The sequence below is a fragment of the Oncorhynchus nerka genome, linkage group LG4, assembly GCF_034236695.1.
Source record: "Oncorhynchus nerka isolate Pitt River linkage group LG4, Oner_Uvic_2.0, whole genome shotgun sequence".
In the NCBI taxonomy this organism is placed as follows: Eukaryota; Metazoa; Chordata; class Actinopteri; order Salmoniformes; family Salmonidae; genus Oncorhynchus; species Oncorhynchus nerka.
The window spans coordinates 48,531,784-48,559,604 of NC_088399.1; the positions used below are offsets into that span (position 1 = coordinate 48,531,784).

Here is a 27,821-nt window from a genome sequence, read left to right on the forward strand (position 1 = left end):
TGCCTTCACCACTTTTGTCTCCCTATCAGTCAGACACTGACATTTTGTGGCTTTAGTTTAGTGGGATGAATCAGTCTGGTCATAGTTAGGCCTATAGTTTGATAAAACTCACATTGAAACATACAAAACAATCTTTTTGTTGTTGTCATATAGCCTACGATGTTTGAGAATAGGGAGTTGCGGCCCCCCTTAGCGTTCTCTTGTTGGTGTCCCATGGCTTGATTCTTAGGCCGGCCTACATCAATTGCATTATAACCACTTTGTGGTTTTCTTTCATACTTTTTCTATGGATGCTTGCTGGTGGCTTTTACATTTGGTAGGCGACTGATGACTTGAACATGCACTGTAGTCTGTTTTCCTGAAGATGCTCCCTTGATCTTCTCTGACTAAAGGTAGGTGTTCTAGAAAATGGTCTTTGTTGAGGTCAAACGTGTGGTGTTGCCTGTGGCTACAGGTAAGTGTTCAAAGCCACCTTGTAAAGGGGATGTTAACTGTTCACAGTAATATAAGGGGCAAGTGGTAGCCAGGAGATCAAGTTTCACAAAAATGCATGGTTGTTAGGCCTAGGCTAATACAGAAGTCCCTGTTTAGCTAGTTAACTTTTAGTAGCCTAGTGTATGTCAGTTTATGGGGTTTCCTCAATGATAAAAGGCCTATGTTATCATTTTGAGGTTCGGTTCATGCTTTTGTCTTCTGCTGTGAAAGATTTGCTTCTGATCCAGCTTCTGTAATGGTATTTTAAAGCTTGTTTTTAAGTAAACCAGAGGCATTAGCTATAAACTGTATAGTTTCAGTACTCGCGCTGTAGAGTGGAGTCATGTACCTCATCCTTGTTAGCCTGTGACTTGTGGGTGGTAAAATTACGCCTTTTGAATTCCTTTCAGGCAGTGTTCACATCATCATGCCAAGAATGTGCAACAAGCCTGAATATTTCACTGTGATCCGTGACCGAAAACCTGACACTCCGTCCACTTGATTTTGCATGGACAGCCTAAATACAATTCACATGATCTTCTGTATCATTAAATTGTTACAATTCAAGACTAAAAAAGGTTTCCTGAATGTGGAGGACATTTTTGTGTTTGCTTAGTAGCCTCTTGTTGTGCTTGTCCTGGTATTTATGCTATGACCCATTGATGACACAGGTTAGACAAGTCTGCTTGACGAATGAGGCGGTTCTTGTTAAGTTTCTACATCTCTGAATTTCAGACGCTCCATTCTCATAAGGGAGATTGCACGTTTTCAAATATTAGACCAAGGCACACTATTTGAAGACGTTCCTTTCCAATTAGTCTACAGTGGGTGGCACGTGTGATCTTACTGGAACACACACAAGCACATTCCCAAATAGTAAACCACATTTTTCTACCCTCTGGGATGCTTGGTACATCTTTGACAAATTGTATTTGCCAAACTTTTTACCTTCCAAAACTGATAGTTCAAGATATGTTCTTGGTACCTTATTTTTTTTTGTACTCCCTTGTGAGACATAACTCCCTTTTAAAAAAGTATTTTGTGTGAGACAATGGAACAGAAGGCTCGGAGATAATCCGCTCTCCCCCCCTGAGGTTTAAAGACAGATTAAAAATCTAGTAGTAGCAGAGGTACAGTGAATACACATGTCTGTCTGTGTATAAAAGCTGCCCTATCTATAAAGGTTGACCCTTATATCTCATGTTAGAGAATTCACCAGCCTACATCCTGTTGTTGTAGATACAGTATATCAAACAATGGTTTCTGGCCTCTCTATCAACTTTGTTTTAATGTCTCCATGTGGTTTAACAGGCTACCTACCTGAGAGCTGATGAGCTGTGGTGTGATGCGGCTAGGGCTAGTCTATGTGTTGCGTCTCTTGTTAAGCTTCAGTTTTGTGCTGTTCACTGTTCTCACACCCACTTCCTGAGCTAAGCTGGTCATCCTCCCCTCCTTATTCATTATTTCAGAGAACTCTGCCTCTTCCATTAACAGGCTGTTGCAGTCTATAAAGGGTTTGGCTAATGAAAGGAGTGCCTTTTTATTTAGGCTATGTCATAGAAAACCATCCACAAACTGTTTGCTGTACTTTGTAGAAAAATAGGTTTCACCCATGTACTATAGCTTCTGTATGTGCAAATATCAATGCTTAGTTTTCTGTCCCTCTCAATCCTCCTTCCAGGAAAGATGCAGACCTGAGGGTGATTTCCCCGTCCTCTCGGCCCAGCGAAGTGTTAGCCTAAACAGCGTGCCTTGAGGAAGACTGAAGGGAAGAGGGACGATGGGGTTCGGACGGGACCTGCGGAACTCCCACGACGGGCTGTTGAAGCTGCAGGACTGGGAGCTGAAGCTGCTGGAGACGGTGAAGCGCTTCATGACGCTACGGGTGAAGAGCGACAAGGAGTACGCATCACTTCTCCTTAATATCAGCCAGCAGGTGGAAAAGCACGACAACTCCTCCCAGATGGACTACATCAGCAACGTCTCCAAGGTATCAACCTATTCAAACATATCAATACACAGTAAAGACCGGTACAATACAGACCCAACGGTGAACACCGACTACAGCAACCTAAGGCAAGATAGGAGATGATAAGATGGTGGTTTGTTGACCGCCGAAGCCAAAATGATATGCTATATTATTAGACACAACACACACCAGTGAACATGTAGATTCATTTAAGACCATATCTCCCTTTTTATCTGATGTTTTTACCAGTGGGGATCCCACACTTATGAATGTGGGTTGTTTTTCTGCTGTTGAGCAGGATGTTGGAAGGGGAGTGTGGAACTGGGTTGGTTATAGTGGGATATCAGTCACAGCGTTGTGTAGAAAGTGTTCTACAGGAGGCGTTAAATGCTTTTGCTTCGAAGAAGAAAACATTTGCACAATACATCATGCCTTAAAGTTCCAGTTGATTTTCCTATATACTGAAATCAGGCGTGACATTGCGATCTCCCATATCCCTCTTCCTCTCCCTCTCATCTATCTTCTTCCACCTCCATCTCTCCAGTCTTGGGCCCACATGGTCCAGCAGACGGAACAGCTGAGTAAGATCATGAAGTGTCACGCGGAGGAGCTGAACTCGGGCCCTCTGCACAGACTCACCATGATGATCAAAGACAAGCAGCAGGTCAAGAAGAGCTACCAGAGCATCCACACACAGATCGAGTTTGAGATGAACAAGGTATTGTATGCACTCACCTTACACACATTTACCGTTTCTTCATACACTATCCTCCCTGTGCATTGACTTTATTTACGGTTATGGAGCGTTTGTTGACAGGGTGTTTCACATGTAGTCCGAGTATAAATGAGGTGAACTTTACTTATGTCAAAGATGCCAATGTTGCTTTTGTTGACGATGTGATGTTTCTGACATTATCTCTTCTAGGTGACAAAAAGTGACCTAGAAAAGTTAAAGGGCACCTATAGACAATTGACAAAGGACGCCCACAGTGCCAAAGAAAAATACAGAGAAGCAATGGTGAAAGGTAAACATTTCTACTGAACATTGACAGGAAACTCAAGTTGAATATGTTTTCGTAGTGGAGTTTTCCTTAGAAATGCATGAAGTCTTAGTAGAAACCATCTGAAGTGCATCAATACCTACCGCACCAAACCTTTGGAGGCAGATCGTATGACTGACATGGGAGGCGAATGATGAGGCACACCCAATGATGTCCCTCGAATGATGAGGCACACCCAAATTAAACCTCCGTACAAACCAGCAGCACAGCATTTCTAGTGCAGACTAGTGGTTAGAGCGTTGAGCCAGTAACCGAGAGGTTGCTGGATCGAATCCCCGAGCTGACAAGGTAAAAATCTGTCCTTCTGCCCCCGAACAAGGCAGTTAACCCACTAGGCCGTCATTGTAAATAAGGATTTGTTCTTAACTGACTTGCCTGGTTAAATAAAGGTTAAATAAAACAAATAAAAAATGTCTTCTTGTTTTGATTTCAGGCAAGGAGCCAGAGAAGGCGAGGGAGCGCTACGACAAGACCACTATGAAGTTGCACAACCTCCACAACCAGTACGTGCTGGCGGTGCGGAGCGCCCAGCTCCACCAGGAGCACTACCACGACACCACGCTGCCCCTCCTCCTCGACTCCCTGCAGAAGATGCAGGAGGAGATGATCAGTGCACTGTGAGTGTGTCAAGCGGAGATTCGGGAAGGGATTACAACATACTCATGATATCTAATGGCTTTGAAAAGATGCTGGAGGTCAATGTACTGCGATGTATGCTCCAAGTGTGTTTGTTATGTTAGGTTACTTTTAGGTTACTTTGTTTCAATTCTATATGATGTGTTACTTTAAGTCATGCTACTTTGTTACGTCTTGTTACCAGTGATGTAGTATTGAAAAATAAGGTAGGTAAACAACGCTGTTCGCAGTGAGTAAATTAAGTCCTTATACTTTGCATTTTTCCCACAAAGGTGTTTACCCTCCACTACACCACTGGTCCCGACTCTTAGGTTAACAACTGATGAAGGTCTACGTGCTGAAATGTTGTTGGTTAACACACTTGGGTGCATATGTCACTGTGTGCAAAGTGCTCCTTTTCTGCAATGTCCAACCTAGACGTCCAGCAGCACACTGCAGATTACCATATCTGTAACACCCTAACATGTCAGGCAATTTAAACATTCTTCGGAATTACGTAAATCCAGAATTATTTTAGTATAGCGAGTTAGGAGTTATTGTTTTCATGTGGGACGATCCCAGATGAGGCTTAATCACATAATTTCATAGCTGTCAAGGGATTACTAGGAGTCAGAGGCATTTTCAGATGTCCTGTTTAACTTCTTGATGCACCCATCCCATTAGCAGGATCATTTTTGTCAACATCCGCTGAACTGCAGAGCGCCAAATTCAAATTAAATTATTAAAATATTTAATTTTCATGAAATCACAAGTGCAATATAGCAAAACACAGTTTAGCTTGTTGTTAATCCACCTGGCGAGTCAGATTTCAAAAAAGCTTTTCGGCGAAAGCATACCAAGCATTTATTTATTTATTTAACCAGGTAGGCAAGTTGAGAACAAGTTCTCATTTACAATTGCGACCTGGTCAAGATAAAGCAAAGCAGTTCGACACGTACAACAACACAGAGTTACACATGGAGTAAAACAAACATACAGTCAATAATACAGTAGAAAAATGAGTCTATATACAATGTGAGCAAATGAGGTGAGATAAGGGAGGTAAAGGCAAAAAAGGCCATGGTGGCGAAGTAAATACAATATAGCAAGTTTAAAAAAAATAAACACTGGAATGGTAGATTTGCAATGGAAAAATGTGCAATGTAGAGATAGAAATAATGGGGGCGCAAAATAAATACAGTAGGGGGAGAGGTAGTTGTTTGGGTTAAATTATAGATGGGCTATGTACAGGTGCAGTAATCTGTGAGCTTCTCTGACAGCTGGTGCTTAAAGCTAGTGAGGGGGATAAGTGTTTCCAGTTTCAGAGATTTTTGCAGTTCGTTCCAGTCATTGGCAACAGAGAACTGGAAGGCGAGGCGGCCAAAGTAAGAATTGGTTTTGGGGGTGACCAGAGAGATATACCTGCTGGAGCGCCTGCTACAGGTGGGTGCTGCTATGGTGACCAGCGAGGTGAGATAAGGTTGGGACTTTACCTAGTAGGGTCTTGTAGATGACCTGGAGCCAGTGGGTTTGGCGACGAGTATGAAGCGAGGGCCAGCCAACGAGAGCGTACAGGTCGCAGTGGTGGGTAGTAATATGGGGCTTTGGTGACAAAACGGATGGCACTGTGATAGATTGCATCCAATTTATTGAGTAGGGTATTGGAGGCTATTTTGTAAATGACGTCGCCGAAGTCGAGGATCGGTAGGATGGTCAGTTTTACAAGGGTATGTTTGGCAGCATGAGTGAAGGAGGCTTTGTTGCGAAATAGGAAGCCAATTCTAGATTTAACTTTGGATTGGAGATGTTTGATGTGGGTCTGGAAGGAGAGTTTACAGTCTAACCAGACACCTAGGTATTTGTAGACAGACCCGTCCAGAGTAGTGATGTTGGACGGGCGGGCGGGCAGGTGCAGGCAGCGATTGGTTGAAGAGCATGCATTTAGTTTTACTTGTATTTAAGAGCAATTGGAGGCCACGGAAGGAGTGTTGGCATTGAAGCTCGTCTGGAGGGTTGTTAACACAGTGTCCAAAGAAGGGCCAGAAGTATACAGAATGGTGTCGTCTGCGTAGAGGTGGATCAGAGACTCACCAGCAGCAAGAGCGACATCATTGATGTATACAGAGAAGAGAGTCGGTCCAAGAATTGAACCCTGTGGCACCCCCAATAGAGACTGCCAGAGGCCCGGACAACAGGCCCTCCGATTTGACACACTGAACTCTATCAGAGAAATACTTGGTGAACCAGGCGAGGCAATCATTTGAGAAACCAAGGCTATCGAGTCTGCCGATGAGGATGTGGTGATTGACAGAGTCGAAAGCCTTGGCCAGGTCAATGAATAGTTTATGTAAAGACATCTCTCTCAGCAGACAAAACATTACAAACAGCTAGCAGCCAGGTAGATTGGTCACGAAAGTCAGAAAAGCAATAAAATGAATGATCTTCGGATGTTTGCACTCACGAGACTCCCAGTTACACAATAAATGTTCCTTTTGTTCCATAAAGATTGTTTTTATATCCAAAATACCTCCATTTGGTTGGAAAGTTATGTTCAGAAATCCACAGGCTCGAGCGGTCACGACCAGGCAGACGAAAATTCCAAATAGTATCCGTAAAGTTCGTAGAAACATGTCAAACGTTTTTTATAATCAATCCTCAGGTTGTTTTTACAATATATAATCAATAATATTTCAACCGGGACTGTAGCATCTTCAATAGGAGAGAGAGATAAATTGTCTGCTCCAAGCTGTTGCGTATGCAAAACGCTGCTGGCACCCAGCCATACAATGACGCGATGTGATCTTTCTCGCTGATTTTTCAAAGTAAAAGCCTGAAACTATGTCTAAAGACTTCACACCATGGGGAAGCCATAGGAAAGGGAATCTGGTTGAGATCCCTTTAAATGGAGCGAAGGCAGGCAATGGAACAGAGGTTTCAGAAAAAACAGCACTTCCTGGTTGGATTTTCCTCAGGTTTTCGCCTGCAATATCAGTTCTGATATACTCACAGACAATATTGTCACAGTTTTGGGAACTTTAGAGTGTTTTCTATCCTAATCTGACAACTATATGCATATTCTAGTTTCTGGGCCTGAGAAATAGGCAGTATCATTTGGGTACGATTTTCATCCATACATCAAAATACTGCCCCCTACACTAAACAGGTTAAAGGAAAATTCTACCCCCAAACTATCTTTTGGTATTTGTTTAATTAGTCCATTATTGACATAGTCCCAAAATGTTTTGCATGTCAGCAATCCACAAGGAGTAAGTTAGAAATAGTTGCTTTCATGTAAAACCAGTTTTCGAGACCACCTAAAGTGAGACCGATTCAAGACCAAGACAGGGTTAAATGAAAAATGCGAGTCCAGTTCAAGACCATGATTTTAATTTGGTCAAATCACCACCATAATACGAGTCCAAAATGTCCAGTATTTCTGTGTTCATATTTCAGGACAACATATGGATTCTTTAGACATTCAGAATAGTGAAAATAGAGCCACACTACAAATTATTACTAACACAAACACAGTGGGGAACAATGAGGGCCGACTACGCCTTCAGAGAAGGGCGAAGGATTTATAAAATAATGATTGTAATGATAATTATTATTTTCAATGATGATCTGATTTCATCTCTTCAGTTTTTATTAACACTGAAGGGGAAAAAAAGATCCAATCAGGATTTTTTTTGCTTGTTTCTGAAGAGATAAATCTAGCTAGTTTAGTCAGCCCTTGGCTAGGCCATCAGACGCTAGATAAAGGCATCTGCCATTCATCTGTATTAGGGCAGCGTTTTGGAGTGACAGTGGAATCAACCAATCACATTTTGATTTAATGGGTGAGACCATTTTTGCAAAATTGTATGGAAACTTCTGCCTTGAAGGCAACAGGTCATCGCGCAATAGCAAGCAGTAGTTTCCCCACGGTCTAGCTAGCTAGCATTTGTTGTCGTCTAGTTTGTAGCGACTGCAGCATGTGTTATCAAAGAGGATGCTGTCGCTAATTTGTTAGCTTCTCCCTTATCAAGAATAACTTTCAACAAGAAGTTAAGTTTTAAATGATCATCATCTGGTGATTGGAACTGTGTTTTTTTTTAAAATGTATTGCAGCACGCTTGCTGTTAGCCATATCTTTGAAAATAACTTATGTGCGTGAAACATTGTTGCATTTAAAGTGGAACTGAGAGTATTTTACCGACCATGAAATCTTATTAAAATCTGTTCATATACACCCACAGGAGGAATGACACTTAAAAAAAAAAAATAGTACAAAAAAAAATAATAATCTGGCAAGCGACCACTTAGAATGTTTGGTAATTAGGTATACTAAGGCATTTGTGAAAATTCTATAGTAATATACACCGGGAAAGAGGCTGTGCGTTTGGACAATCAATAGACACTGCAATTAATAAAACCGAATAAAAACATCTGTTTTGTCTAGGACCGGAGTCTACACAGACCGGTGTGCCATAGCCAATCAGAGCTACAGTAGGCCTTTATACAAACAAGCCATTTGCTACAAGGGCCTGCCATCATTCACTTTGAACTGGACTGTGTGTTTACAGGCAGTTGCAACAGCGTGACTTTTAGATCATTAGAACGCATTTGCCAAAAGCCACAAAATACACCTGAATGGATTTCTGCAATTATGTAAACACCACGGGAGTCCTCTTACATTTGAGAACTTTACTGTCCTATTGATCAAACAACCATGACAAGGTAGGCTCTCTCTCCCTCAGTTATGCACATCAACAAGATCAACAAGTAATGCTAGCCAGAGCAAGATGAGCTAAAATCTAATGAAAGAACATCAGATATACCCTCTCAAACTTTTTCAGCTAGTTTGACGTCAAAATTGTACTGATAAACGATGGGAAATTGTAGCCTCCTTGTCTTTCTGCAGCTTGCCTGCCAATGCATGCTTGTCCCAACCATGCACCCAAGTTAACTGACTAAAGTTGGCTAGCTAGCTATTTCCAGACACAAATGAGAACACGCCACTGACCATTTTACTCTCCGTAGCAGAGCTGGTTAGGCTGTTTACATGTTATCTAGAGCGTTCTTGACCAACTATTACTTTTTTTGCCTACATTCGGTGGTTTAAAATACTTATATTAAAAATACTTTAAAGTACTACTTAAGTAGTTTTTTGGGGTATCTGTACTTTACTATTTATATATTTTTACCCCTTTTTCTCCTCAATTTCGTGGTATCCAATTGTCTCATTGCTGCAACTCCCGTACGGACTCGGGAGAGGCGAAGGTCGTGAGCCGTGCGTCCTTCGAAACACAACACAACCCAACCAAGCCTCACTGCTTCTTGACACAATGCCCACTTAACCCAGAAGCCAGCCGCACCAATGTGTTGGAGGAAGCACCGTACACCTGGCAACCGTGTCAGAGTGCACTGCGCCCGGCCCGCCACAGGAGTCGCTAGTGCGCAATGGGACAAGGACATCCCTGCCGGCCAAAACCCCCCCTAATCCAGACGACGCTGGGCCAGTTGTGTGCCGCCCCATGGGATGCGGCTAGCTGCGACAGAGCCTGAACTCGAACCCAGTATCTCTAGTGGCACAGCTAGCACTGCGATGTGGTTCCTTAGACCACTGCGCCACTCGGGAGGTCTACTATTTATATTTTTGACTACTTTTACTTTTACTTGACTACATTCCTTAAGAAAATATAGTACTTTTTACTCCATACATTTTCCTTGACACCCAAAAGTACTTGTTACATTTTGAATGCTTAGAAGGACAGGAAAATAGTCAAATTCATGCACTTATCAACTGAACATCCCTGGTCATCCCTACTGCCTCTGATCTGGCGGACACACTAAACACAAATGCTTTGTTTGTAAATTATGTCTGAATGTTGGATTAAAAAACTAGAAAATGGTGCCATCTGGTTTGCTTAATATAAGGAATTTGAAATTATTTATTCTTTTGATACTTAAGTATATTTTAAACCAAATACTTTTATACTTTTACTCAAGCAGAATTTTACTGGGTTACTTTTACTTGAGTCATTTTCTATTTTTTCCACCACTGCCTACGTTTACTGACACCTGTCATATTCAGCGGGTGTTGTGTGCTCGTAAATGTATCAGTTCTGCGCTCTGGCACACTCAGATGAGAGTGCTCTGAAATCGGAGTAGATCGCCAGAGGGAATTTGCAAACGCAAGACATGTGCTAACTGGATGACAGGGGTTCTTGCCAGCTTACCAAATCACACCTGCATCTCTAGCTGTGTATAGACTCAGAAAAACAATATAAACAAACGTCAGTCACTCACCCACTCCAATGGCATAACATGACATCCTACTAGCAGCTAGCTAGCATAAACTGGGGGGTTTTGTAGTACTCGAGTACTTGTAGTACTTTTAGATTTTTGTAGTACTCGAGACCGGACTCGAGTACTACAACATTGAATAAAATTGCACCCAAAAACTATCTTTTGGTATTTGTTTACAGCCGGCATCATATGATGCTAAATGCATCATAGCGGCTGTATTTATGTATTTGAAAAGCTATGTATCTTAAACTTGATTGCTGACATGCAAAGAATTTGTGACTATATCAGCAATGGGCTAATTTACCGAATAACAAAAGGTGGTTTTGGGGTGCTGTTTTACTTTAAGCAACTATTTCTAACTTTCCCCCTTGTGGAAGTTTGGCAAATTGCAAGTTTGGTCCACCAACTTCAAAGAAATATGTATTCAATATTTTTAGTTATTGGATAATATATTTCATAGAGATGTATACTAATAGATAAATTGAGCGTATTCTAACTGTGTTTTATGTCATTTTCAGGAAGGGGATTTTGGAGGAATACAGTGAAATTACCAGTCTCTTAACTGATGAAATAGTAAAGGTCCACAAAGAAATACACACGTCCATCGACCAAATTGACCCTGTGTCAGAGTATGAACACTTCATTGAGGTCTACAGGTAGGTTTTAGTGATTTTGCCTTAGAGACTGAACTGAAAAACCAACTTCTCTGGTTGAAAACAGCCATGTGGCATTGATGAGTCATAAACATTTATTCTAGTGTCAAAATTGACTACAAAGGGTAAATAGGATAATTTTGGTCATAAAGTCAGTCTCGTCCAAAATCTGAGATTTGTGAGATGAATAGGGGGAAAAATGTCACAGAATTAAGGGAACGCCACCATTTTCTTTGGGTTGGGGTTATTTCAATCCTGCCCACATTTGGCAGCACCCAAGTAATCATCAAGACCCAATCGATAATGCACATGGTCAATTTGGTTTGACTTTGGATATCCCTATGGTGCTAGTGAAGGACTAACAGTAAATTACACAATGTACAATGAGTGTACCAAACATTATGAACACCTGCTCTTTCCATGACATAGACTGACCAGGTGAAAGCTATGATCCCTTATTGATGTCACTTGTTAAATCCACTTTATTCAGTGTAGATGAAGGGGATGAGACTGGTTAAAGAAGGATTTTTAAGCCTTGAGACAATTGAGACATGGAGTGTGTATGTGTGCCATTAAGAGGGTGAATGGGCGAGACAAAAGATGTAAGTGTCTTTGAACGGGGTATGATAGGGGCCAGGCGCACAGGGGTGTATCAAGAACTGCAACGCTGCTGGGTTTTTCACACTCAAAGGTTTCCTATGTGTACACCCAAAGGACATCCAGTCAACTTGAGGTTGTTCTGAGAGCAAGGAGGGGGGTATTCCTAATGTTTTGTACACTCAATATTGGGACAATATTTTAACATTTCAATAGCTCCAAGTTTCAATTAATTATAAACCTCAAAACCACTATATATTGTGGAAATTCATATACAAATATTGAAAGCATTTAATGATACAACTAAAAGGTGTTCAACATTAAAATATTGTCCCATTTACATTGTGTAATTAATTGGCGGTCCCTAAATAGCCCCACAGATAGGCTATCCAAAGTCAAACCAACTTTGCCACGGTCACACAACAGCCGGCTGAAGCTAATTGGCGAAGGAAGCTACTTCCAGACTCGACCTGATTAGACTGTTTCAAGTTATCTTGAAGGGTGAGTGACTAATTGTGTACTGTTTTGGCAGTGTGTACAAGCGCTTCCCGCGTGCGAACACACACACACACACACACACACACACACACACACGAGACAACCACATCAAAGCATGCCTCCAAGACCCAAATCTCCTTCTCAGTTACATTTCCTAATGAGGAGGATTGACCTAGAGGCTAAATCAGTCAGTTCAGCCCATCTTTAAAGGAAAATTCCACCCCAAAATTATCTTTTGGTATTTGTTTCATTAGTCCATTGTTGATAGTCTCAATGTTTTGCATGTCAGCAATCAAGTTTTCAAGATGCATAAATTTCAAAATACCCAAATCTGACCTGTATGATGCATTTAGCATCATATGATGCTGCTTTTTGCATCATATGGGACAGCTTGCTGTATTTTTTAAGTTCAATATCTTGAAAACTTGATTGCTGACATGCAAAACATTGAGACTATATCAACAATGGACTAATGAAACAAATACCAAAAGATAATTTTGGGACTATATCATCAATGGACTAATAAAACAAATGCCCCAAAATAGTTTTGGGGTATTTTCATTGAAGTAACAGTACGTTTGTCCCCATTTTAAATGATTTTGGTTAACATGAGATGTCATCTTCCAGGTCTCCAGAAACCAAAGAACCGAATGTAGAATTTGACATTTCACTGCTGGAGGAAACAGAGAATCTTCAAGCAAACGAGATCCTATGGAACAATTTGACTGCAGACAGTTTACAAGCGATGTGAGTACAACAATGTATGAAGGGAGGAGAGTAATTGCGGTCATTGACCCTGTCTCGCGCTGATGTTTTGAAAAGAAGGTGGGAGGATGTTGTGAGGAATCAAGGAAGGACTTTTGAGATCCATCCATCTTCTTCCACAGGCTAAAATCCACATCAGATGAGCTGGTCCTCACTCAGCAGAGCCTACGCAGCAAGGAGGATCTTATGCAGGACCTGGAGAACAAGATCGAGGAGTCCACCAGAACATGTGAAAGGAAATCTGAGTACGTTGCTACCTTGTCTGATTAATCAGGCTATAACACAATGAATTGGTGTATATACAGTGGGGCAAAAAAGTATTTAGTCAGCCACCAATTATACAAGTTCTCCCACTTAAAAGGATAATAGAGGCCTGTAATTTTCATCATAGGTACACTTCAAGTATGACAGACAAAATGAGAGAAAAAAATCCAGAAAATCACATTGTAGGATTTTTAATGAATTTATTTGTAAATTATGGTGGAAAATAAGTATTTGGTCAATAACAAAAGTTTATCTCAATACTTTGTTATATACCCTTTGTTGGCAATGACAAGAGGTCAAACGTTTTCTGTAAGTCTTCACAAGGTTTTCACACACTGCTGGTATTTTGGCCCATTCCTCCATGCAGATCTCCTCTAGAGCAGTGATGTTTTGGGGCTGTTGCTGGGCAACACAGACTTTCAACTCCCTCCAAAGATTTTCTATGGGGTTGAGATCTGGAGACTGGCTAGGCCACTCCAGGACCTTGAAATGCTTCTTACGAAGCCACTCCTTCGTTGCCCGGGCGGTGTGTTTGGGATCATTGTCATGCTGAAAGACCCAGCCACGTTTCATCAAATGCCCTTGCTGATGGAAGGAGATCTTCACTCAAAATCTCACAATACATGGCCCCATTCATTCTTTCCTTTACACGGATCAGTCGTCCTGGTCCCTTTGCAGAAAAATAGCCCAAAAGCATGATGTTTCCACCCCCATGCTTCACAGTAGGTATGGTGTTCTTTGGATGCAACTCAGCATTCTTTGTCCTCCAAACACGACGAGTTCATTTTTTACCAAAAAGTTATATTTTGGTTTCATCTGACCATATAACATTCTCCCAATCTTCTTCTGGATCATCCAAATGCTCTCTAGCAAACGTCAGACGGACCTGAACATGTACTGGCTTAAGCAGGGGGACACGTCTGGCACTGCAGGATTTGAGTCCCTGGCGGCGTTGTGTGTTACTGATGGTAGGCTTTGGTACTTTGGTCCCAGCTCTCTGCAGATCATTCACTAGGTCCCCCCGTGGTTCTGGGATTTTTACTCACCGTTCTTGTGATCATTTTGACCCCACGGGGTGAGATCTTGCGTGGAGCCCCAGATCGAGGGAGATTATCAGTGGTCTTGTATGTCTTCCATTTCCTAATAATTGCTCCCACAGTTGATTTCTTCAAACCAAGCTGCTTACCTATTGCAGATTCAGTCTTCCCAGCCTGGTGCAGGTCTACAATTTTGTTTCTGGTGTCCTTTGACAGCTCTTTGGTCTTGGCCATAGTGGAATTTGGAGTGTGACTGTTTGAGGTTGTGGACAGGTGTCTTTTATACTGATAACAAGTTTAAACAGGTGCCGTTAATGCAGGTAACGAGTGGAGGACAGAGGAGCCTCTTAAATAATAAGTTATAGGTCTGTGAGAGCCAGAAATCTTGCTTGTTTGTAGGTGACCAAATACTTATTTTCCACCATAATTTGCAAATAAATTCATAAAAAATCCTACAATGTGATTTTTGGGGATTTTTATTTCTCATTTTGTTTTAGAACCACTTCAGACAGCCATAGACTTTCCTAGAACACCCCACTAAGCTACAATCCCACTAAGCTACACACCACATACAAAAACCAATGTCACACCCTGGCCTGACCAAATACATAAAGAAAAACACAAAATACTTTGACCAGGGCGTGACAGTGTGTGTATATGTATATGTGTGTGTGTATATATATAGATATATACACACACACATATACACACATACACACATATATATATACACACACACATATACACACTATATACACTGCTCAAAAAAAATGAAGGGATCACTTAAACAACACAATGTAACTCCAAGTCAATCACACTTCTGTGAAATCAAACTGTCCACCTAGGAAGCAACACTGATTGACAATAAATTTCACATGCTGTTGTGCAAATGGAATAGACAACAGGTGGAAATTATAGGCAATTAGCAAGACACCCCCAATAAAGGAGTGGTTCTGCATGTGGTAACCACAGACCACTTCTCAGTTCCTATGCTTCCTGGCTGATGTTTTGGTCACTTTTGAATGCTGGCGGTGCTTTCACTCTAGTGGTAGCATGAGACGGAGTCTACAACCCACACAAGTGGCTCAGGTAGTGCAGCTCATCCAGGATGGAACATCAATGCGAGCTGTGGCAAGAAGTTTTGCTGTGTCTGTCAGCGTAGTGTCCAGAGCATGGAGGCGCTACCATGAGACAGGCCAGTACATCAGGAGATGTGGAAGAGGCCGTAGGAGGGCAACAACCCAACAACAGGACCGCTACCTCCGCCTTTGTGAGGAGGAGCAGGAGGAGCACTGCCAGAGCCCTGAAAAATGACCTCCAGCAGGCCACAAATGTGCATGTGTCTGCTCAAACGGTCAGAAACAGACTCCATGAGGGTGGTATGAGGGCCCGACGTCCACAGGTGGGGGGTTGTGCTTAGAGCCCAACACCGTGCAGGACGTTTGGCATTTGCCAGAGAACACCAAGATTGGCAAATTCACCTCTGGCGCCCTGTGCTCTTCACAGATGAAAGCAGGTTCACACTGAGCACGTGACAGATGTGACAGAGCCTGGAGAAGCCGTGGAGAACGTTCTGCTGCCTGCAACATCCTCCAGCATGACCGGTTTGGCGGTGAGTCAGTCATGGTGTGGGGTGGCATTTCTTTGGGGGGCCGCACAGCCCTCCATGTGCTCGCCAGAGGTAGCCTGACTACCATTAGGTACCGAGATGAGATCCTCAGACCCCTTGTGAGACCATATGCTGGTGCGGTTGGCCCTGGGTTCCTCCTAATGCAAGACAATGCTAGACCTCATGTGGCTGGAGTGTGTCAGCAGTTCCTGCAAGAGGAAGGCATTGATGCTATGGACTGGCCCGCCCGTTCCCCAGACCTGAATCCAATTGAGCACATCTGGGACATCATGTCTCGCTCCATCCACCAACGCCACGTTGCACCACAGACTGTCCAGGAGTTGGCGGATGCTTTAGTCCAGGTCTGGGAGGAGATCCCTCAGGAGACCATCCGCCACCTCATCAGGAACATGCCCAGGCGTTGTAGGGAGGTCATACAGGCACGTGGAGGCCACACACACTACTGAGCCTCGTTTTGACTTGTTTTAAGGACATTACATCAAAGTTGGATCAGCCTGTAGTGTGGTTTTCACAGTGTCACTCCAAATCCAGACCTCCATGGGTTGATAAATTTGATTTCCATTGATAATTTTTGTGTGATTTTGTTGTCAGCACATTCAACTATGTAAAGAAAAAAGTATTTAATAAGAATATTTCATTCATTCAGATCTATGTAAGTCGCTCTGGATAAGAGCGTCTGCTAAATGACTTAAATGTAATGTAAATGTAATCTAGGACGTGTTATTTTATTGTTCCCTTAAATTTTTTGAGCAGTGTATATATATATGTATGTATGCGTGTGTATATATATATCTATCTATATATATATACACACACAATATTCTGGCTTGTATATATATTTCCACACACATATACACACACACACGTACTCTTCACAGACCGGTGCGTCATAAACAATCAGATCTGCAGTAGGCCTAAATGCAAATAGACCATTGTCATATATGGATCTGTGCCATTTACTTTGAGTTGGACTGTGTTTACAGCATGAGCGGTCGTGAGTAGATGCGAATGTTTTGAGATCAAAGCGAGAGCTGCATGTAGCCATGTGTGCACATTTTTGTTCATATCCTTTGCTAGCTAGTGAGTTATTAGTTATAGATAATTTGTAGTCAGCAATAGTGGAGTGATTGCTACCTACAAGAGCACAAAATGTGTACATTTCTAGATGTCTTTGAAAAGTGAGTCCGGTAAATAGTGTTGTATTTTGAGACATGTTTGAATAAGCTAAGTAGAGGCAGAGGGTAGCATAATTTGTCTGATTCTCTGTAATAATGGTATGGGAATAATGCATTTTATTTTGTAAAGTGGTTTCTTGCATCAAACACAACATTTTCAGTCACCTCCTTGTCTGAAGGACAAGTGGATTAACAGGTTTAATATTAAGTCCTGCATGTTTTTTTTCTTCAAAAGTCTCATGGAATGTAGGCCTACATTGAACACCACACATTGGCTGTTACTGTAGGCTGAATGATAGAACAGCTAGTTCCATGTTAAAATGTTTTTGGATGCATTTTCTCCATTGTTTTTGGTGGTAGGCCACTCTTGTAGTCAAATAGTCACACTAGGCTACATGGCCACTGTTAAAACTGTAACTTAAAGCGGGTATTGCCTCAGTGTTCACAGTCAAATTTGCTCAGTGCCGGGAACATTGGTCTTCACACCCATTAATCAGAGCACAGATAAAGCTTAGCAGTTGGAGCTGTTGCACTGTAGGCTATATATCGCTCTGGGAGAAAGCAAACCCCAAAATAATTTTCCTCGTTCCGAGAGGCAGATTAAGCCATAATACTGTTTGAATTCAGACAATGTGACCCCCCCCTCCCCCTCCTCATATCTATCCCTATCTTTTCACTCTCACATATACATACTCCCATTTTCTCTCTCCATCTCACTGCCCCTCTCTCTTTGTTTCTCTCACAACACACTCATTCACTCCCTAACTCATTCTCCCTCTCCCCATCAGTGCGGTTCTGCTGCTCAGTCAGAAGCAGTCTCTGGAGGATCTGAGGCAGACTGTCCAGTTGCTGCGCTGCACCGTGGCCAAGCTGGGCGCCCAGAAGGACCTGCTCGACCACAAGATGCAGGAGAACGAGGGCAAGGAGCTGCCCCCCATGGTCAACTACGAGGACGACGCGCGCTCAGTCAACTCCATGGTGCGTCAGTGTTGTTGATTTGTTGTTGGTTTTTAATTGGGAAGAACTTACTTGTCTAGCCTGGAATCCAAGCTGATATATCGATGGTGAAACAGAGCCTATCCGTGTGGATTTCAGGCTATTACTTGTCACTCAGACACAGCTTTGTAATAAGAAGGAATGCAGCACTTTCCACTCGGACTGACCCATGGTATGAACTTCTGTCCTGTCTTAGACCGTTTTGTGTCGAGCCAAACGGTCGTCTTTGCCGTGTTATTTCAATGCATTCCCCAGAGAGATGCTGTATATCGTTATGAAGGCATGTATTGATTAGATCAAATAAAAAGGTGTCGACATTACAGACAAATGCTTACTCACGAGCCCATTCTCAACAGTGCAGAGTTAAAAAGTAAAACAAATATTAACGAAATTAAAAAGGAAATAGTAACACAATAACAAGGCTGTATACAAGGAGTACCAGTACCAAGTCAATGTGCAGGGGTACGAGGTAATTGAGGTAATGCAGTATGTACATGTGGGTAGGGGTTGAAGTGACTAGGCAATCAGGATATATAATAAACAGAGTATCGGCAGCATATGTGTAAGTGTGTCGGTGTGTGTATGGCGTCAATATGCATGTGTGTATGTAGTGTGTGTGTGCGTAGAGTTTAGTGAGTGTGCAAGGGAGTCAGTGAAAAACAATAAAGATTCATAAATAATAGAGGGGGTCAATGTAAATTTGATGAACTGTTCAGTCGTCTTATGGCTTGGGGGTGGAAGCTGTTCAGCTGCATTTTGGTCACAGATTCGGCGCTCCGGTACCACTTGCAGAGAGAACAGCCTATGACTTGGTTGGCTGGAGTCTTCGACAGTTTTTAGGGCCTTCCTCTGATACCGCCTGGTATAGAGGTCCTGGATGGCAGGGAGTTCGGCCCCAGTGACGTACTGGGCCGTATGCACTACCCTCTGGAGCGCCTTGTGGTCGGATGCCGAGCAGTTTGCATACCAAGCGGTGATGCAGCCAGTCAAGATGTTCTCAGTGGCGCAGCTGTAGAACTTCTTGAAGATCTGAGGGCCCATGCCAAATCTTAACGCCTGTGTTGATGTGTTTGGACCATGAAAGATCCTTAGTGATGTGGACACCAAGAAACCTGAAGCTCTCGACCCGCTCTACTACAGCCGCGTCGATTTGAATGGGGTCATGTTCAGCCCTCCATTTCCTGTAAAACAGATTTCAGTGTCCCTGCATTATAATCACGGCCACTGGGAGCGCCGCATCTGGATAAGCATTTTCTTGTTTGCTTATAGCCCTATACAGCTCATTGAGTGTGGTCTTCGTGCCAGCATCGGTTTGTAATGGTAACTAGATAGCTACGAAAAATACAGGTGAAAACTCTTTCTAAATTATATGGTCTACATTTAATAATTGGGTATTCTAACTCATCGCGCACCAGCGGTTGTTCATTTGTATTTATTTATAGGGGACAATGTACACATAATAAAGAGACACAAAACCACCAACCCTGATCTTACCGGACTCTGCCGTTCTGTCCTGCCGATGCATAGAAAAGCAAGCTAGATGTATATTATCCAGGTCTTTGTTTAGCCACGACTCCCGAGAAGCATAGTATATTACAGTTCTTAATGTCCCGTTGATAGGGTAGTCTCAAACGGAGCTCGTCCAGTTTATTCTCCAGCGATGGGACATTTGCCAGATACAGTTAGACTACCTGTCTTAACCTCTGATTAAATGTATTCCACACACATAGCTAGCTACAGTGCCTTCAGAAAGTATTCACACCCCTTGACTTTTTCCACATTTTTGTTATAGCCTGAATTTAAAATTGAAAAACAGATTTTATTTTTTTTATCACTGGCCCACACACAATAGCCCATAATGTCGAAGTGGAATTATGTTTTTCGAAATGTATACTCAACCCCTTTCTTATGGCAAGCTTAAATATACTGAACAAAAATATAAACGCAACATGTAAAGTGTTAAAATAAAATATCCCAGAAATGTTCTATACGCACAAAAAGCTTATTTCGCTCAAATTCTGTGCAGAAATTTGTTTACAACCCTGTTAGAGCATTTATCCTTTGCCAAGATAATCCATCCACCTGGCAGGTGTGGCATATCACGAAGTGCATTAAACAGCATAAACATTACATTGTACTGTGCCTTGTGCTGGGGACAATAAAAGGCCACTCTAAAATGTGCAGTTTTGTCACACAACACAATGCCACAGATGTCTCAAGTATTGAAGGAGCGTGAGATTGGCATGCTGACTGCAGGAATGTCCACCAGAGCTGTTTCCAGGTCATTTAATGTTAATTTCTCTACCATAAGCTGCCTCCAATGTCGTTTTAGAGAATTTGGCAGTACATCCAACCGGCCTCACAATCGTTGATGACGTGTAACCACGCCAGCCCAGGACCTTCACATCCGGCTTCATTACCTGCGGGATCGTCTGAGACCAGCCACCCGAACAGCTGATGAAATTTTGGAATATTTCTGTCTGTAATAAAGCCTTTTTGAGGGGGAAAACTAATTCTGATTGGCTGGGCCTGGCTCCCCAGTGGATGGGCCTATGCCTCCCCAGTGGGTGGGCCTATGCCTCCCCAGTGGGTGAGCCTATGCCTAGATGTGAAATCCATAGATTAGGGCCTAATGAATTGATTTCCTTATATGAACTATAACTTTGTAAAATAGTTCAAATTGTTGCATGTGTGTGCTTAACAAGTCTCATAATAAGCTGCATTATAGTGTTTAACAGTATTTTTGAATGAGTACCTCATCTCTGTACCCCACACATACAATTATCTGTATCAGTCAAGCAGTGAAGTTCAAGCACAAAAGCCAGGGAGGTAATCCAATTCCTCACAAAGAAGGACACCTATTGGTAGATGGGTATATAAACATTTTAAAAAAGGATAAGGAATATTCCTTTGAGCATGGCAAAATTACTAATTGCACTTTGGATGGTGTATCAATACACCCAGTCACTAGATACAGGCGTCCTTCCTAACTCAGTTGCTGGAGAGGAAGGAAACCGCTCAATACTAACCTAATTGACAGAGTGAAAAGGACACCTGTACAGAATAAAAAATATTCTAAAATATTCATCCTTTTTGCCACAAGGCACTAAAGTAATAATGCAAAAAATGTGGCAGAGCAATTCACTTTTGTGTCCTGAATACAAAGTGCTATGTTTGGGACAAATCCAATACAACACATTACTGAGTACCACACTCCAGATTTTCAAGCATAGTGGTGGCTGCATCATGTTATGGGTATGCTTGTAATTGTTTAGGACTGGGGAGTTTTTCCATAATAAAAAATAAACGGAATGGAGCTGAGTACAGGCAAAATTGTAGAGGAAACCCTGGTTCAGTCTGCTTTCCACCAGACACTGGGAGATGAATTCACCTTTCAGCAGGACAATAAACTAAAACACAAGACCAAATCTACACTGGAATTGCTTACCAAGAAGACGGTGAGTGGCCGAGTTAGTTTTGACTTAAATCTGCTTGAAAATCTATGGCAAGACTTGAAAATGGTTACCAATGAAGACGCATAGCCATAATTGCTGCCAAGGGTGATGCTAACATGTATTGAATACTTATGAATACTTATGAGACATTTCTGTATTTCATTTTCAATCAATTTGTAAACATTTCGAAAAACATGTTTTCACTTTGTCATTATCAGTTATTGTGTGAAGATGGGTGAGAGAAAAAAAATGTATCAGGTTGTAACACAACAAAAATGTGGAATAAGTCAAAGGGTATGAATACTTTCTGAAGGCACTGTATGTGTAGCCTACTTGGACAACGGATCCCCACTTTTCCCATTCTCCCACGAATAGCCTAAGCCACAGGACTTATCGCAGGCTCATATTTCCCTACGGGAGAGCATTGCGAATCGTAGGTCGGGATTTTTGACCTGGTTAAATGTACATTGAACAACGTAGCTTTTTGGCATGTTTTGTTATTTCTGTTTAAGTGAGTTTGCTCTGTTTCAATGGGGAAAACAATGTTTGGTTTCCCCAAGTTGTGGTCGAGGGGAATTCGTCCTTATCACGTGAATATCGTATCAGTTGATAGAACATTCCAAATGACCATGAAAATGATTACATCACAATTACTCGGCAGCCATTGCGAGTGTACTTGAGTTTAGCAGTCAAATTGTCAGGGTTAGAGCTTCTATGACCGTTCTATTCATTCTGTGCATTGTCCTGTACATTTTCATTGTATGGTAGTAGGTCAGTGTGTTTTTTTTGTCTTCTGCTGTCTCCAAGGACATTTTCATTCAGACTACTGAAATGTTTTTAGTTTTTTTTCTTAAGGACAATGCTGTGCCTGCCCATGTGGGGAGATGACATGTGACAGTGTGTCTGTGTGTCAATCAAGTTTCTGTTTAAAAGATGATGGTGTCATAGAAAACCAGTTCAGAATGATGTTGCGTACTAGTTTTCCATTGACTTAGTCATTTTAGTGAAATGGGAAACATATTTCATTGACATTGAGATGTCTGACTTTGAATGGGGCAACGTATGAGCGCGACATAAAACGCCTTGTGTTGACTGGTATGTGAGATGATTTAGTGCTGTTGAGCCTCCTTTTGGCTTCAGCTCTCTCTGCAGATAGCTGGGTGAACAGCGGAGGGCAGTGTGAGCACATAGGGATCACACTAACCCTCCGGAACATACAGTACAGTCAGGTTTTCTATATTGGGCTTGTTCAATTGTTAATGCTCGACTGCTTATCAGTCTAACATATTTCTCTGTCATTTTCAGGACAAAGGCAAAGACAAGATATCAAAGTTTGACACCTTGCGTCATTCCATCGCCGGTATCATCCGCTCTCCGAAATCTGTCCTTGGCTCATCATCTGTAGGTTCTGAAGTCTGTTATTTCAAAAATCGTTTTTAAAACCATTGTTTGTTTTGCCTTGTGTAGTGAGTGTGGAAAATATGTTGTGTATCGTACACATTGCATTCCAATTGTGAATGATCTGTTTTATCATGTCTCGTCAACAATATGTCCTTTTCTGAGTGGAGTGACACAGATCTTCCGGCTGTCTTGACTGATAATTGAAGAGTAATTCACAATTGATCCCTAACTGTCATTATCATATCATCATAATATCATATTTCATTCCGTCGTACGTGTCCAGCAGTTTTTTGACGTGATCCCGACCAGTGAGAAGCCCCTGGGGGACCAGGAGTGGTACCACGGGGCCATCCCCAGGACCGAGGCCCAGGAGCTGCTCAAACAGCAAGGCGACTTCCTGGTCCGGGAGAGCCATGGCAAGCCTGGCGAGTACGTCCTGTCTGTCTTCTCCGACGGACAACGGAGACACTTCATCATCCAGTTTGCAGACGTGAGTTCTACGTGTTCAGTTGTGAATAAAAGCTGTTTGTCTCCCTGCAGAGCAATTGGGTTTCGGCAGTATAAGAGACAAAAGAAAAGGATGTCTTCGGGTATATTTGATGCGATGATGTGCGTCAGCTAATGATTACTTTGTGTCTGTTACATATACAGAGATACGAGTTCACAGGCAACTTGGTACGAACTGAAACTATTTGACAAGGAATTCTATGGTTCATTGATTCAGATGGCAGTTACAAGTAATGCTGCTAGTAGTAATTGCTTGTGAAGTTATAAGGTTTCCGTAAAAACGAAAGATGATGATTAGCAAATATTTTGAATGCATTAATGACTAAGTCAGTAGCCTTGCAGTTAGTGTCTTCCCTGAGATTGGAAGATTGGGAGTTTGATCCCCAGCCGAGTCGTACCAAAATGGTACCCGATGCGTCTCTGCTTGGCACTCAGCATTACGGAGGTGGATTGGGGGTAAGGCCCTGGGATAGACTAGCGTCCTGTCCAAGGGTTGTGTACTTGCACATCAAGCTGCTCCTATGAGCTGTTCTGGCTTTGCACAAGTCTTTCTTTTTTCACCTACTTTCTGCTCTTTGTCCGCAGAACCAGTATCGTTTTGAAGGCACTGGCTTCCCGACCATTCCTCAGTTAATTGAACACCATTACACCACAAAGCAAGTCATTACCAAGAAGTCAGGGGTGGTGCTTTTAAACCCAGTCGTCAAGGTAAAACATTTTCTCTCATATCCATGTTCATTCACCATGTGATGTAGAAGTCAGTGGGAGTTGTTCCCAACAGGGATGGGAAATGTAATTGTTACAACAGCCATCAAGCTGTCTTGGAGGCCTTTTAATGGCACACTGTAAAACTCGTTAATATGGTCAGGTTGTCCAGAAGCGTCTGGTGTTAGGCTAATAGACGTTCAGAAATAAGCCCCGTCAATTTCAAAATTAGCATTCACATTTACATTTGATGCTTCTAAAACAGGGAAAGGATAGCAAGCAACACGCACGTCTCAAGTCGTTTTCAGCGACATCAGTAGTCTAGGCTCTATAACTATTAGTCCTAGTTGTACCTTACGAATAGGGCCCCGACTCCTGGTGCTAAATCATGATATTAAAGGTTCTGAAGTTCTTATTTACATTTTCATAAAGTTTTTGTCATTTAGCAGATGCTCTTATCCAGAGCGACTAACGGTAGTGAGTGCATGCATGCGTTTTCATACTGGTCCCCCGTGGGAATCAGACCCACAACCCTGGCGTTGCGAGCGCCACGCTCTACCAAACTGAGTCACGGAATAAACATACATCGGTTTGTATGACTGCCGTGGTGTTTTTGTACTCGGCTCTCATTTCAGTCAGTTTTCACCAGGTCTTTCATTTGAGATGCATTACTTTTTTACAGGCTCTCTCACTGAGACTCATTATGTATACATCCACTATCTGCCGCTGACATCAGCATGAGTCGAAATGAAGTTGATCCCAAGCTTTTCTTGTACTCGCGACTTTTAATTGATTGATTTTTCCGACGTTCTGACATACCGCATCATCTCACCGTTATTTGATGCTTTGTTCCGCAGGTTATGGCCATATCCTGAAATATAGTGAGAATCTGACATCAAGTAAATATTTCAGTTTTAATAAGTACTGTGCTGTGATCACAGTTGAACATATTTCTGTAAGGTTAAGTTCTAACTACACTTACCACAATTTAATGAAACATATTCCAATTGGGCTTTTCAGTCCTCTGTATTAAATGACATTGATCATGATGTGCTCCAAAAGATTCCTTGGCTATTTTAGCCATTGACGCTGTTAACCTCTGTTTTCCTGGCCTGTATGACATCTTTCACGGCACATTTCTCATGTATAGGTTCGTAGTGCAAATGTATTTTAATATCCGCTATGTGCTGCAACTGGATCCAATATGCCTGACGTTTTCTCGATAGAGGGAAATAAGTCAACACTTTCAATAGCCAGGTTTAATCATAAAGAAGTGCTAGAGTCCTCCTAAGCTACCCGGTTAGTGTTGAACATAATGGGGTTTTAATTGCCCCAGCCATTACGAACACAGGGTTAATGGTTGTTGTCATTACTACTGTATTGGGTCTGCTGAAGCCGCCGAACACTAAGTGTTTTTAAATAGTCTTTTTGTGAGCACTTCATGGCAAAGCGGTGACATTTTACCATTAGGCACCACATCGCACTTGGAAGATTTGATCATTATTTTTATTCAATGAGACTGGCCATTGGAATGTGTTATGTTTAGGTGGGCCATTATTTTCTTGCTCCATGAAAATGTTTTTGAGGCATCAAGGTTTTTGTGGCTGAAGTAAATATTTCTCGGGTTTTATAGGAATTCTGATAATACAATAGTCAGTCGATGCTTTGTTACACAGTAGCGTGTGTGGTGTGTGTTTTGTATTTGGTGTTTACATTGCCTGTGTTTTGTTCCATCTTTCGTAGGATAAAAAATGGATACTCAACCATGAGGATGTTCTTCTTGGAGAGCTTCTTGGCAAAGTTAGTGGGTTTTGGATATCCTCTTCGTGTTCCCCACACCTGTAGGACAGAGGTGTTTTTTTGGGGGGTTTGTTAAATTAATATATACTAAACAAACTTTTGTTACTGTATCTCTGGTTTTTTTCCTATCTTTTCTTTGTTCTTAGGGCAACTTTGGTGAGGTATTCAAAGGAACATTGCGGGACAAGACTCCTGTGGCAGTCAAGACATGTAAAGAGGATCTTCCACAGGAGCTGAAGATTAAGTTCCTATCAGAAGCCAGGTGAGAGGAGCAACATATCCTGCAATATAGTGGATGGAAATGTCCGCAATCAGTCGCAGGTCCCTTTAAGTGCCTAGAAACGTCTGTTCACTCATCTTTGACATATATTTACCTGAACAAACTTTTAGTCTGGTGTTTTAGAGATCTGACAAATGTGTAACTGTCTCGTACTGTCAAATGTTGCTGCTACAGGATCCTGAAGCAGTATGACCACGCCAACATTGTGAAGCTGATAGGCGTCTGCACACAACGGCAGCCTATTTACATTGTGATGGAGCTCGTGTCAGGTAAGTCCAGTAGCGTACAGTACTGCCATACAGAAACAAACTTTTTTGGAACATAACTCCGTTGATGTCCCCCCCCGAATGTTACAATTCTGAACATAGATTTTGATATCTTGTTGGAAGGAGGGGACTTCTTGTCGTTCCTCCGGAAGAAGAAGGAAGACCTGAAAACCAAACAGCTGGTGAAGTTTTCTTTAGATGCTGCTGCAGGAATGGCTTACCTCGAGCTCAAAAACTGCATCCACAGGTATTGCTTTACGTGTGCTGTATGTTCATTATTCTGCATCGAGTATTCCAGCAAATAGCCCTATCTGTCTAACGTTCAAGAGATTGCAAATGCGTCGAACAGAATTTCAGTTCAGCTGTTCTTATTTTTACTCATGGGTCCTGTTAATGGTACAACATTTTAGACATGAAACCTCTTGCCCTAGCAGCAAGCCCACTCCATTTTCAAACCTAACTACAATTCCATGACCCCCCTGAAGTAAGATATGTGAGAGGACAACATGGATCTCTCGTTGCTTGACACGGTTTACAACACTATCAGCTTTGATAGTAACACCTTGAGCTCTGATCCATTTCTCTATGCTGGCTAATTTGAGATTGTGTTTTCAGTTGAAAACTATTTCCACCGAGCCAGATAGTGGAGGCAAGAGAAAGTGAGGTGCTGCTGCAATCAGTCTTACATTTCTCTTAGCACAGCGGGGCTATCAAATCATCTCCGGTGCATTGCTCTTACTTATCTCACCGGGACCAGTGTCCCTGAGTGACAGCCTAATTTGGCCCAACTCTGCGGCTTAGTGCTGGCAGTCAGCAGAAACGCCAGGAGAAGTTCTTTGAAAAATAAACTCAGCAAAAAAAAAAAAACTCCTCTCACTGTCAACTGCGTTTATTTTCAGCAAACTTAACATGTGTAAATATTTGTATGAACATAACAAGATTCAACAACTGAGACATAAACTGAACAAGTACCACAGACATGTGACTAACAGAAATGGAATAATGTGTCTCTGAACAAAGGGGGGTCAAAATCAAAAGTAACAGTCAGTATCTGGTGTGGCCACCAGCTGCATTAAGTACTGCAGTGCATCTCCTCCTCATGGACTACACCAGATTTGCCAGTTCTTGCTGTGAGATGTTACCCCACTCTTCCACCAAGGCACCTGCATGTTCCCGGATATTTCTGGGGGGAATGGCCCCAGCCCTCACCCTCCGATCCAACAGGTCCCAGACGTGCTCAATGGGATTGAGATCCGGGCTCTTCCCTGGCTATGACAGAACACTGATATTCCTGTCTTGCAGGAAATCATGCACAGAAATAGCAGCATGGCTGGTGGCATTGTCATGCTGGAGGGTCATTTCAGGATGAGCCAGCAGAAAGG

General features: G+C 42.2%; 1 protein-coding gene across 2 annotated transcripts in view; it reads left to right on the top strand.

The window, feature by feature from the left end:
• Positions 1–27,821, top strand: part of fer (fer (fps/fes related) tyrosine kinase) — a 36,099-nt gene that overhangs the window by 2,920 nt on the left and 5,358 nt on the right. The window contains exons 2-16 of one of the 2 annotated variants that reach the window (XM_029656285.2): positions 2,156–2,464; positions 2,988–3,161; positions 3,369–3,468; positions 3,938–4,121; positions 10,929–11,066; positions 12,786–12,905; positions 13,046–13,168; positions 17,818–18,007; positions 22,786–22,881; positions 23,165–23,371; positions 23,974–24,096; positions 25,837–25,893; positions 26,040–26,155; positions 26,348–26,442; positions 26,563–26,686. In XM_029656285.2, coding sequence (XP_029512145.1) covers positions 2,255–2,464; positions 2,988–3,161; positions 3,369–3,468; positions 3,938–4,121; positions 10,929–11,066; positions 12,786–12,905; positions 13,046–13,168; positions 17,818–18,007; positions 22,786–22,881; positions 23,165–23,371; positions 23,974–24,096; positions 25,837–25,893; positions 26,040–26,155; positions 26,348–26,442; positions 26,563–26,686 — 2,057 coding nt within the window. In that variant the 5' untranslated portion in view covers positions 2,156–2,254. The remainder of the gene's footprint in view (positions 1–2,155; positions 2,465–2,987; positions 3,162–3,368; positions 3,469–3,937; positions 4,122–10,928; positions 11,067–12,785; positions 12,906–13,045; positions 13,169–17,817; positions 18,008–22,785; positions 22,882–23,164; positions 23,372–23,973; positions 24,097–25,836; positions 25,894–26,039; positions 26,156–26,347; positions 26,443–26,562; positions 26,687–27,821) is intronic. The other variant, XM_029656290.2, reaches the window with a different exon arrangement.